The sequence below is a fragment of the Taurulus bubalis genome (genome assembly GCF_910589615.1).
Source record: "Taurulus bubalis genome assembly, chromosome: 16".
Lineage (NCBI taxonomy): Eukaryota > Metazoa > Chordata > Actinopteri > Perciformes > Cottidae > Taurulus > Taurulus bubalis.
The window spans coordinates 8,341,343-8,352,425 of record NC_136604.1 but is presented as its reverse complement, the minus strand read 5'-3'; the positions used below and the strand labels follow the sequence as shown (position 1 = coordinate 8,352,425).

General features: G+C 40.8%; 1 protein-coding gene across 1 annotated transcript; it reads left to right on the top strand.

Moving 5' to 3' along the window:
- Window positions 1-3,985: 3,985 nt before the first annotated feature.
- On the top strand, window positions 3,986-10,175 carry LOC306748326 (small conductance calcium-activated potassium channel protein 1-like; the record flags this gene model as incomplete). The annotated part of the gene is made up of 10 exons (XM_079231481.1): window positions 3,986-4,855; window positions 5,390-5,485; window positions 5,870-6,169; window positions 6,402-6,437; window positions 6,765-6,886; window positions 7,267-7,408; window positions 7,489-7,599; window positions 8,069-8,196; window positions 9,749-9,818; window positions 9,948-10,175. The coding sequence occupies 10 exons, from the start codon at window positions 3,986-3,988 to the stop codon at window positions 10,173-10,175; spliced, it is 2,103 nt and encodes a 700-aa protein (XP_079087607.1).
- Between the last annotated feature and the right edge of the window lie 908 nt (window positions 10,176-11,083).

The following is an 11,083-nucleotide window of genomic DNA, read 5'->3' as shown; positions in this document are numbered from 1 at the left end:
GTGGGGAATACATTGTGCATCGGCAATGTATCATCAGAGGAGAAGAATCCTGTTGCTGCTGCACCCCGGCAGTATTTCTGCTTAAACGTGTGCAACATTTACTTTGAGTTATCCTCGTATAAGTAAAACAAAAAGAAGAAAAAAGCTAAATGCTGTTATGCGCCAAGCACCAGTGTGACACACTGCCAAAACCAAAATTCATTAGGCTTCATATAAATACAGATTGAAGGCACTGAGGCATGGGGGACATCTGCTGGTTTGTTTTCTAACTGCATGCTGGCTGGAGCTCAGCAACACTGGCAAGGAGAGTGAGCTGATGGTGTAAATTAACGAGGAAGAAACCAGGCTGAATGAAACGAGAACATGTTGAGATCCAACGCTGTGGAGAGACTAATTAGGACTGAACACAGCCAGATGAATGAAAACACTGAGCAGGGTGTGGATCAAAGCCATAGTAATGACGATGAGAGCTGGACCAAGAGAATGAGGATTGTGAGCATCATGTGGACGATAGTATGGTGCTACTCTATGGTGCTTTAAATATTTTTGCTGTTCCTGATTGTGATTCTCATTGCACAGCAGCGGTGACGACCATCACTCTGACCTGGCATGACTGCAGCTCATCCCTCACTGTTCTAAATGCTGAATGCCGTCCCTGACATTGCAGCCATCAGGGCTGCTGTGCTGTGTGGTTTTAATTATCCTGCTGATTGGATTAGGCCGTCTCCCACGCTGACACCTCCCCTCCTCTTAATAGGGTGTTATCGACAAAACCAGCACATACATCCACTCGCCTGTGACGTCTGATTTGTCAGAGTGGCCTTTTTAGTCTTGAATGGAGTTGAGTAAATGAAGTTCTCTTCTAATAGACAACTATGTCTTCCTGGGAACAGGTAGACTGTTATCCACCAATTTAGTATCGTACTTCTGTGACATTGCCGTTGAGGCAGAATCAGATATATGGCCTCTTTTCATTCCACATTGTCTTCTTCCTTTGGCAAAACCTGAACACTATAAAGCTACAGCTGTGAGACAGTTAGCTTAGCTTAGCATAAATACATGGAAACAGGGGGAAACAGCTAGCTTTGCTCTGTTCAGAGGTCACAAACTCTACCTAAAACTAGCACATGTTATGTTTTGAGGTGTAAATTGACATGTTGTGGTTTGACGGTGGATTATGTGCACTGACTTCCTGGAGTCTCCACTCCTGGTTGTAGTTTTATATGAAATTAGACATGAAGTCATTTCTGTAGAGTTTACTGGATCATATTTGCTCTCCAATTCCTTGAGTACTGTTTTGCTGTTGGGTGGATAAATTAAATTAAAATGCAGATGGCGTATAAGGCGTAATGTGAATGCACTGTGTTGTGAAAGAGAAAGAAAGAGAATGTTTCAGACTCTTCAAACCATGTATATGGGAAAAACAATCCAGTTTGCTGCACAATTAATACAAATGTTAGCCAGTTCAAAACATAAAAAAACATATTACATGAACCAAAATGTAACAGATTTATTATCAGTTATATTTGTATAATTTGTTATATTGATACTACTTTCTATTATTCTGTATTTTCATGAAAAATAATGATTATATATGTGACACGAATGTAATGGCAATGTGCAAGGGGCAGGCACATATGAGAGCGGTACACATTGTCTTATCTAACTCTTGGCAAATAAGGACTTTCCCCAAAATGTCAAACGTAATCATGACTTTTGACCTTTAAAGCACTATCATTTGTTACGGCTGTTTGTATCCTAATGGGACGTTTTTATCTTTTTACCAACAGATCAGACTGAAGCAATTAATATCCGGGCCAGAAGATGAAACTGACACGCACTCAAGATTTAGGGCAAAACAGATTTGCTATATAGACCAGCCACAGCAATTAGTGGACTCAAAACATTCCAGTTTAATTTTACTTTTTTAGCTGCCAAACGTTGATTTGCAATAGAGGATACTAATTGAAAAGCTCCTGGCAAACGGCCACAGAGGCAAGAAGAACTGACATACTTAGCCGCCAGCCACAGCAGCCAGGATTTACAAGCACGTGGCAGGAGGCTTGAATTGATTTAAAGCTTTGCAGATGTGCATATATCCTTTCAGCATCTTGTTATTAAAAGGACAACTTAATTTAAGGAGATTCTTCACCACAGCAGAGTGAGTATTGCTTCAGCAGACTGAGCAGTCATATTTTAGGATCAAGTTCTCTGCAAGGATGTGAGATATGGTCTGTATTTAGCAGAGACCATCCACAAGGGTTTGTAGTGTTGACAGTCACACACTGAGACGCAGACACAGAATATCAAAACAACAAATCCAGACAGCAGCATCTGGCTGAATCTCAGAGTATAGCAAAGTAGTTTTAGCATAATTAATCCAGTTTACATCTGGAGGGACGTCAGATTGTCTGAATCCACCATGATTTTGATCTTCCACATCTGCATCCCCCACCCAACCAGCCTCCTTCACCCTCTATATCTAAATACATGTTGTCTTCAGATTAGATGATGCCTTTCTTTATCCTGCTACTATCCGTATGCACTCCGCCCACCCCTTTGCTCCTTAGGTCTTTCCATTTGGAGGGGGCTGTGTTATCTGTAGACCCATCTGTCACAAGGATTTAGATAAATAAATAATGCTGAATGTCATTGTTATGACTTTAATGCTTAATACTGCACCCTGCTCTGTGCATATTGTTCGCTTAAGGGGTGACATATTTGATATTTCATAAGCTCATAAGTATCAGTTCTCTGTCACACTTGATTAATCTGCAATACTAATCTGAGGAATTGCTATTGAGGAACTGTATTCTCTTTTGAAGATTATTTTAATAAAAAAAAAGAAAAAAGACAAAGTTTGTATAACCCACTTGCAATTGAACAAATTACAAATGAAAAGTGATATAATCGCATTTCTACGGAGAGAGATTTTTAGGTTGAGTTTTGCCCCCTGCCCCCACAACTCCCCTCCACACACACACACACTTAGGGAGGAGGAAATCTGCCAATCCCAGCTAAAAAAGAGACAGATGACTCATTCTTTGCCTTTGCTCAATGCAGCATCTGCAACTTAAATACTTTGCCATTAAGCCCCTCCAGCTTTAAGGAAGATGTCCTGATGGTGGACAACCGTACAAAGCCAAACATGGGAATACATGCCTGAAAATATAAAGGATTTCTACGGATATTCACTTCATATAGCGTCATATGCCGGAGAAGTTCATAACCTCAGCTTGACTCTATGGGAGGGGCTCCGTGATGCTGATGCAGCCAGTGGATTGCTGGAAAGTTTATACATGCAGAGCAGATACGTTTGCAATACTTTGATTTGATCCCGCCGGGGTTCATTAGTGTTGCAGCTTGATCAGTTTTTATCGTTCAACTTTAAATTTAAACTTTCGAATGAAGGTGGTGTGTTTGAGTTTGCTTTGCGACAGGATTTTATTTGGAGGATCTCTTTGTGACTCAAGCGGATGTGACCATCTGGACCATAAAAAGATTGAATACGAAAATAATTTCCAGATAAAACAGCTGTTGTAAGAGTTGAGGCCTTTTTTTCTTCCTCATATATTGGAATCTTTGAGAAGGTAAGAATTTAAAAAAGCTGTGTTGAAATGGAAAATATTTTAACCGCTTTCAGTTTACACTCCAGTAAAGTGATTACAGTGTATAAAACAAACAGTTGTGAAAATTTAGATTTTCCATCATTCTAAAATTCTATAATAAACAGATAAATACAAAATAATACAATTAAGAATGAAAATGCGCATCAGCAAACATAACAAGTACAACAAATTTGGAAAATCTTTGACAAAGCTACTAATCCCTGAATTCTTCTTGTAGCTGTAGCTTTCTTTCAGAGTGTCGTTCTCATCTGTTAAACCTCACTTGCCACTAATATTGTCATCTGTCTCTCTCACGCCTTCACTGTTCAAACCTCTGAAAAAGATCCGGTGACTTACAACCTGGAGACTCTCTCACCATGGAGCACTCCCCCTCTATGAACTTGTCGGTGGTGGATGAAGACGATTTGGAGGACCAGCGCCCCCTCCTCCCGCCAAGGATGGTTCGTCCATCTCAGGCCTGCCCTCCGCAGTGTGGAATACACCGCACAGTCCAAACATCAGCCGATCACACCGTGTGGCTGGACAGAACCCAGGCCATGGCCACCACGCCGTTATACAACGGCCACCTCTATGTCATTCCTTCACCTCGCTCCAACAGGAGGGGAGACAAAGGCAAAGAGAAGAAGTGTGAGAAAGGGTCAGTGGGGAGAAGACAATATCCAGCACACAAGGAGTGTAATCAGCAGTGCAAAGCAATAAACGCAGAAGCTCACAGACTCCAGGAGAAAGTCACCTCCTTCACTGACGTCCCCATGTCTCCCCGCGGGTCACCCTTTAATGGCCCCCGCAGGTCACACGTAGACGCCAAGGATGTCGAGGGCAGAGGGCGCTGCACGGCAGGCAACATTTCTTTGGAGATGTACGACCGCCAGAGTTTACCAGAGATCATCATCACCAGTAAAGATGACGACTTCCAGCCGCACAACGAGACGTTCCAGCATCGCCAGGACCTGACTGAGGCCAAAGGCCGTCTGCCAGGAGTCGAGTGTCCCGGTCCGAACCCCAATCCCAATTCCCAGACCAGCCCGAAACACAAGGAGGACGCCAAAGATGACTCCAAAGATGACTCGTACTGGAAGACCCACAACATCGGCTGGCGGCTGGTCCACAGGAGGGCTCTGTTTTTGAGGAGGCAGCGGCTGAATGACTGCGCCTTGGCAGTGGGGATATTTGGGATGTTGCTGATGGTGACGGAGACAGAGCTCTCCTGGAGTGTCTACAGCAAGGTCAGAGAGACAGGAAAAAACACACTGAGACCCTGAAAAATCCTTTGAGAGATGTGAATGTAAAAAAAAAAGGATTTTCAAGAAAATAAATTCAACTGCATCACTAGCTATAATCTCTTTTAAAAAGAGTTTACTGCCTAAGAAATTTGATTTTGAGTAATAACATATCGCACCTTTCACTGCGAAAAAACCTGTTTTGTTTCTCTTTTTCTATTTTCGGATCTATATATCTGGGCTACACTGGAAACTATGTTAAGTCAGTATGAGAATTGATCTCCCACCAACTGCAGGAAAAGGCACAGTGCCCCCATAAGATCATGGTCATTATATCATGCACATGGATTATCTAAATGTATTTAAGATTATAAGGTTGCAGAAGAGGATCACTGGTGTAATTTTATAGATTGAGCTTTGTAATGACAAATGTGTGTGTGTGTGTGTGTGTGTGTGTGTGTGTGTGTGTGTGTGTGTGTGTGTGTGTGTGTGTGTGTGTGTGTGTGTGTGTGTGTGTGTGTGTGTGTGTGTTCCTCACAGAGCTCCATCTACTCCCTCACACTCAAGTCCATCATCAGTTTATCTACAATCATCCTACTGGGCTTCATCATAGCGTACCACTACTGTGAGATTCAGGTAACTTCTCTTCATAACTGAAGGGCAATACTTAACAAGCAGAAAGCAAACATTGAGAGAAAGGAAAGTCAGAGAAAATAAAAATCACCGTGTGAAATTTATTTTTGTATTCCTTTAAAAAAGTGCTAACATTGTCAGGCAGTTTTAAAAGAGCAGGATAACCAGAATGTTTTATGACAGTAATTTATCTTATTCTACCTTTGTAAAGCTCCCTCTGGCTTAATAAAAACGGTTTTCACATATGCAGTTGTACTTACAAGATTAAAACAGAATAAGATGTGTTGAATCGGTGGAGTTTACATTTATTAATCTTGTGACCTGATTTATCTTGTATTATATTTTCACTATAATGCTACTATACAACTCTTCCCATCTCTCTGGTAGCTCTACGTTCACGACATTGGTGCAGAGGATTGGCGGATCGCCTTGACAAGCGATCGTTTGGCTCTGGTCGGCCTGGAGCTGGCAACGGCGGCCATTCATCCATATCCAGTGGGTCTGATGACGTATTTCCAGGAGACCTTCCAACACTCCACAACTCACCTGATCCTGTCGGAGACGGAGCTGGAGATAGTCCTGGCTCTGCCCATGTTCCTGAGGCTCTACCTGCTGGGCCGCGCCATGATGCTGCATAGCCGCCTCTTCACTGACACCGCATCTCGCAGCATTGGAGCGCTCAACAAGGTGGGACGTCGCCCATAGACTGCTGACATAATCTGGCTTTAACTGGCTCGGACAGTACACTGAAGAGATCATACACTTTTAAATGAAAGAGGATTTGCACTGTCAATCTTGATATCATTTTAAAAAACTGTGCATGATTCATGGGATATTAACGTTTATACTTTGGACAGAGATTTGGGCTGGGCTTCCTCTATGAACATTTCATGCACATCTGTTTATGTTTTATGTCTAGGTAGGCCGAGGGGTCTTTAGGGGTGTGACAATTGAGGTGTGACTATAACAGTTTCGTGGTTTCACATGTCAATTATGTCCCTCGCTAGCTCTCCTTTGCGTGTCTGTCTTCTTTTCCACAGTTGATACTATGCACCTGGCTAATCCCCTCCCTTATTAATGTTATTTAAGAGTGATGAAAATGACCTTTGTCTCCCTACCGCAATGCCAAACCTACCATCCATGTATCAAGCAAGTTTTCTTATCCCTCATCTCCTCTGTGTTATATAATCATAATCTGACAGGTGCTATTCTAAATAGTCTGGCTAAGTAGGCCCTTACTGTCAAAATGATGTTGCAAATGCGTCTCGTCTGTGATCTTTAGATACACTTCAACACCCGGTTTGTGGGGAAAACACTAATGACCACCTACCCCGGGACTGTGCTGATGATATTCAGCGTCTCTCTGTGGATCGTGGCAGCGTGGGGCTTACATGTTTGTGAGAGGTACGTGATAATATGTTTCAACTGCTGAATCTGTAGCGGTGTCTAGTGGCCCAATGCCTATAAATGTAATATGTCATAATCATCCAAATATTGCCATATGCCAATGTTTCAACTGTAGAAACAAATCCTATTTTCCTTCTGCTGTAATATATCTGTACTGGCTAAATGATATAGACAAGATCAAATATCTCCTTATCTTGACTTTGTGTTGATAACATGGTTTTATAATATAAAAGGCAAAGTAAACAGGAGGGGTTAAAGAAAAAAAACTTCAGTAATGTGAAAGTAGAGCAAATTTTCCGAGATTCAGGGTTCATTCCTGAGACAAAATATAAGCAACAGGAAAATATAGTAAGATAATATCCCTTTATTTCCTACAGACACCACAACCACAGGGATCTGAGTAGCAACTACATGGAGGCCTTGTGGATGGTCTCTGTCACCTTCTTGTCCATCGGTTATGGAGATGTGGTGCCTCACACCTACTGTGGTCGCAGCATCTGTCTCCTCACTGGGATAATGGTGAGTCATCGACCTGATAGTTTCCTCTAGAACTAAATTCTCACTGTAAATCCTAACAAAAGTGTCTAATTCTGTCATAGGGAGCTGGCTGCACAGTCCTGGTGGTGGCAGTGGTTGCCAGGAAGCTGGAGTTGACCAGAGCAGAGAAACATGTTCACAACTTCATGATGGACTCGCACATCACCAAGAGGGTAAATACCAATATCTTTTTTTTGTCATGCAACAACTTAGTCTACATTTGTATCCTTGCATTCTTCAGTTACCACATAACAACTCATATTAATCCAAAACATACGGTTGTCTGGACTGTAAAAGTAATTTTGCATTTTCATTGAGTTCAGAATAAATGCAAGAACAAGAAAACAGCTGCGTATTGGGTCAAAGAGATTTACATTGCTTTTAGACAAATCAATACAAATTGTTTACAGAATAATCCAGCAGCATGTCCATTTTTGGAAAAATAATTTTCATTAGAAAACAGAAGAATTATAACACCCTACAAAAAAAATGTGTTTCAGGCTTGAAAGTGGAGTCTGAGACTAAATGAATGTAGTTCACTGAGTTTATTACGTAAGGGCTGTTTAGCATCTGCAGTAAATAACACTGCTTTCAGGTCATATGCATAAACATAAAATGTGATTTTCTTCATCCTTTTACTAGATAAAAATTTCCGCAGCAAATGTGCTGAGAGAGACTTGGCTTATCTACAAACACACTAAGCTGTCAAGAGAGAGAGACCATGGCCGAGTCCGCATGCATCGACGGAAGCTGCTTCTGGCCATCCACCGGTAAGGCACTTAACCCTAATATAACGCTGTTCTTCACTTTATTTGCGAAATGTGCTATATGTATAATACTATTAACCTTATAATCAATCAAAGCCTAATTAGTTCTACATCCTGACAAACAGTGTACCAATGTGACCATTTAAAGGAGCAGTGAGTAGTATTTTGTTGCATCTAGTGGTGAGGTTGCAGATTGCATCCAACTGAATACTCCTCCGCTCACCCCTCCCTTTCCACGCGCGTCGGAGAACTACGGTGGCCTGCAGGTAACATAAAAAGGCGATAGGCTCTTGCTCGAGCCAGCGTTTGGTCGGTCCTTCTGAGCTAATGTAGACACATAGCTTAGACTGCATGAAGAGGACCCGCTCCATATGTATGTAGATGTGAACCGCTCATTCTAAGGTAATGCAAACACAACAATTCTTAGTTTCAATGATTATACAGTAATGAATAACAATATGTATATTATTTTTAAACCAATTCACATGAACATGATCGTGCTTTTTTTATCAAAGCTGTTATAGTTTTGTATGCTAGTATTTTATGCCATAAAAAAGTAACCAAAAAGTCACAGTATAGTAGTTAAACAAAATCACAATATGGTATGTAATAAAAATGTCATAAAGACTGATTTTATAGTGTCTTAAAACATCATAGGACAGTATGAGGTTTTATGAAAGTGTGTTCTGACTTTTGTTAAGGGAAGGAGGGAGCACTGTTTATACCCTGTGAACCTGAATGCAGCTTTAGTTTAGTGTGCAATGAAAATACCATATAAAAAGTCATAGTATGCAATGCCTTAAATGTATCAACAATATTTATAATATAGTATGCCATGAAAATATCATAAAAGTTTACCGTATAGCATGCCATAAAATAAGTTATAGGCATAGAATAGTATGCCATAAAAACCGTAGTAATATCATAAAAAATGTCTTAAAAATGTTGTATGAAAACTTTTGAAATGTCACCGTACAGTGTTCCATTTAAAAAGAAAGAAAAAAGGCCATAGTATAATGTGTACTTTTTTTAAAATAGGAATTTGTAGTATACCATGCCATAAAAATGTCTCAGGAAGTCCATGTATAGTGTGCCATAAAATATTAATAAAAAGGTCAAAGTATAGTATGACTTCACAGTTACTGAACACCTAATTAATTAATTTATATAGGATTTTCGGAGCTGTTTCACCACCACCCACAATTAATACATTTTACCCGGCTGTTAGAAGCCCATCCATATCCTTTGTGCAATGCATTGAAGGAGAATAGTATTAATCAACAATACGCTCAGAAATCGACTGAATGTATTATATTTTCCATTGTGAATACTATTAAAAAAAAAGTTAGAAACTGCGCAATCCAGACTGTAAACTGTTTTTCTTGGTACTGCTCTGCCAAACTATAAAATCTGTTGACAATATGTTATGTTTATGGGATATTTATGTGGGTCTACTGGCCCTTAACATTTCTCTTCTTTTCACATTTTTTATATCATAAAAGTAGCAAAATCATACTAACCTGTAGCACCTTAAACGAAATAATTGTGTCTGCAGGCTGCGGCAGGTGAAGATAGAGAAGAGAATACTGGCAGACCAGGGGAACACGCTTGTGGACCTCTGTAAGGTGAGGGAGGCAAGTGAATGCAACCTTTTCCATCTCAAACTGCAACAAAGTAGTATTTAACATCCCCTGATGGCTTTTTCCTCTCTTCACATGGACCTACGTTGGGCTCGGTCATAAACCCCAATGTAGATGCAAACCGTGATGTATGACGTGCTGACGGAGGTGCAGGGCTGCAGAGGGGAGCTGGACACACACATCCACAGCCTGGAGAAGCACGTGGAAGAGTTGAGGGAGGGCTTCAAGAGCCTGATGCCGCTCCTGTCCAGCACCCTGTCTACGCAGAACTCTTCCATCCGCCACCTGCTCAGGGAGAGGGAGGGGAAGACGGAGACTGCTGGTGCGAGCGTAGACAGGTAGAAAGAGGATTAGGAAGGCGATGGAGACGAAATAAAGGCTTCTCAAGTACTCCTGGGGGGCTGATCTGCCTTTAATGCAGCTAGTGATGATGTTGGGACATTACTCTTACAGGCGGTTGACAGATATGTGTTGATAATAAAATGAAGGCTGTACTGATGTAAATTGCATTAAAAAAAATAAAAATAGGTAGCACCAATTTTTGTAGCAGAAATAACATTAAACCCAAATTTGGAGAATCAGTCATGGTTCCCTTCTTATGAAGGCTTTTACATCTTTGCTGGACTGACAGAAAACTATTTAAAGATTGTAGTTAAATAACAACGTAACACCGAACTGTGACCAATGACTTGTTGAAGGACAATTTGATTTGCGGTTTGTCTTGGTCTTATATGTTAGTAAATTGATTATTTCTATTATTATTTCTATTATAAAACATGTGATGGCCATTTTTCACTGTTTTGTGATTGAACTGTCACGGCCCTAAAAAAAAACCTGGACAGTTTAGGAGAACTGTTCATGTTAGTGAGTAGCTTTACCTGTAAAAAAAAATCTGCACTTTCCTCTTACCATGTACTGGAAATTGAAAAAGTATGGTTTGGTGTTCGGTAGTACTTTCTAATAAAAATGATCAAATTACTGCCTTTGTTTAAGTGTCTCAGACAGTAAAGAAATCCCTTCCTTCGTATGGAAAACTAACCACAAACAAACCAAAATGAACATGAACAGTGGATATCCATCTGCTGTCCAGTTTGTCTTCAGGTTTTAATTCAGATCGGACAGTTGAGACTGCCGCCATCTTGGGAGGAACAAGGCCCTTCTCTCTCATTCAGCACCAGGAAAAACAGCAAGGGCTGCTTCCTCCTGAAGGAGCAGCCTGTCATCGTCTCCTCCGACAGGCTGAAAAAGTA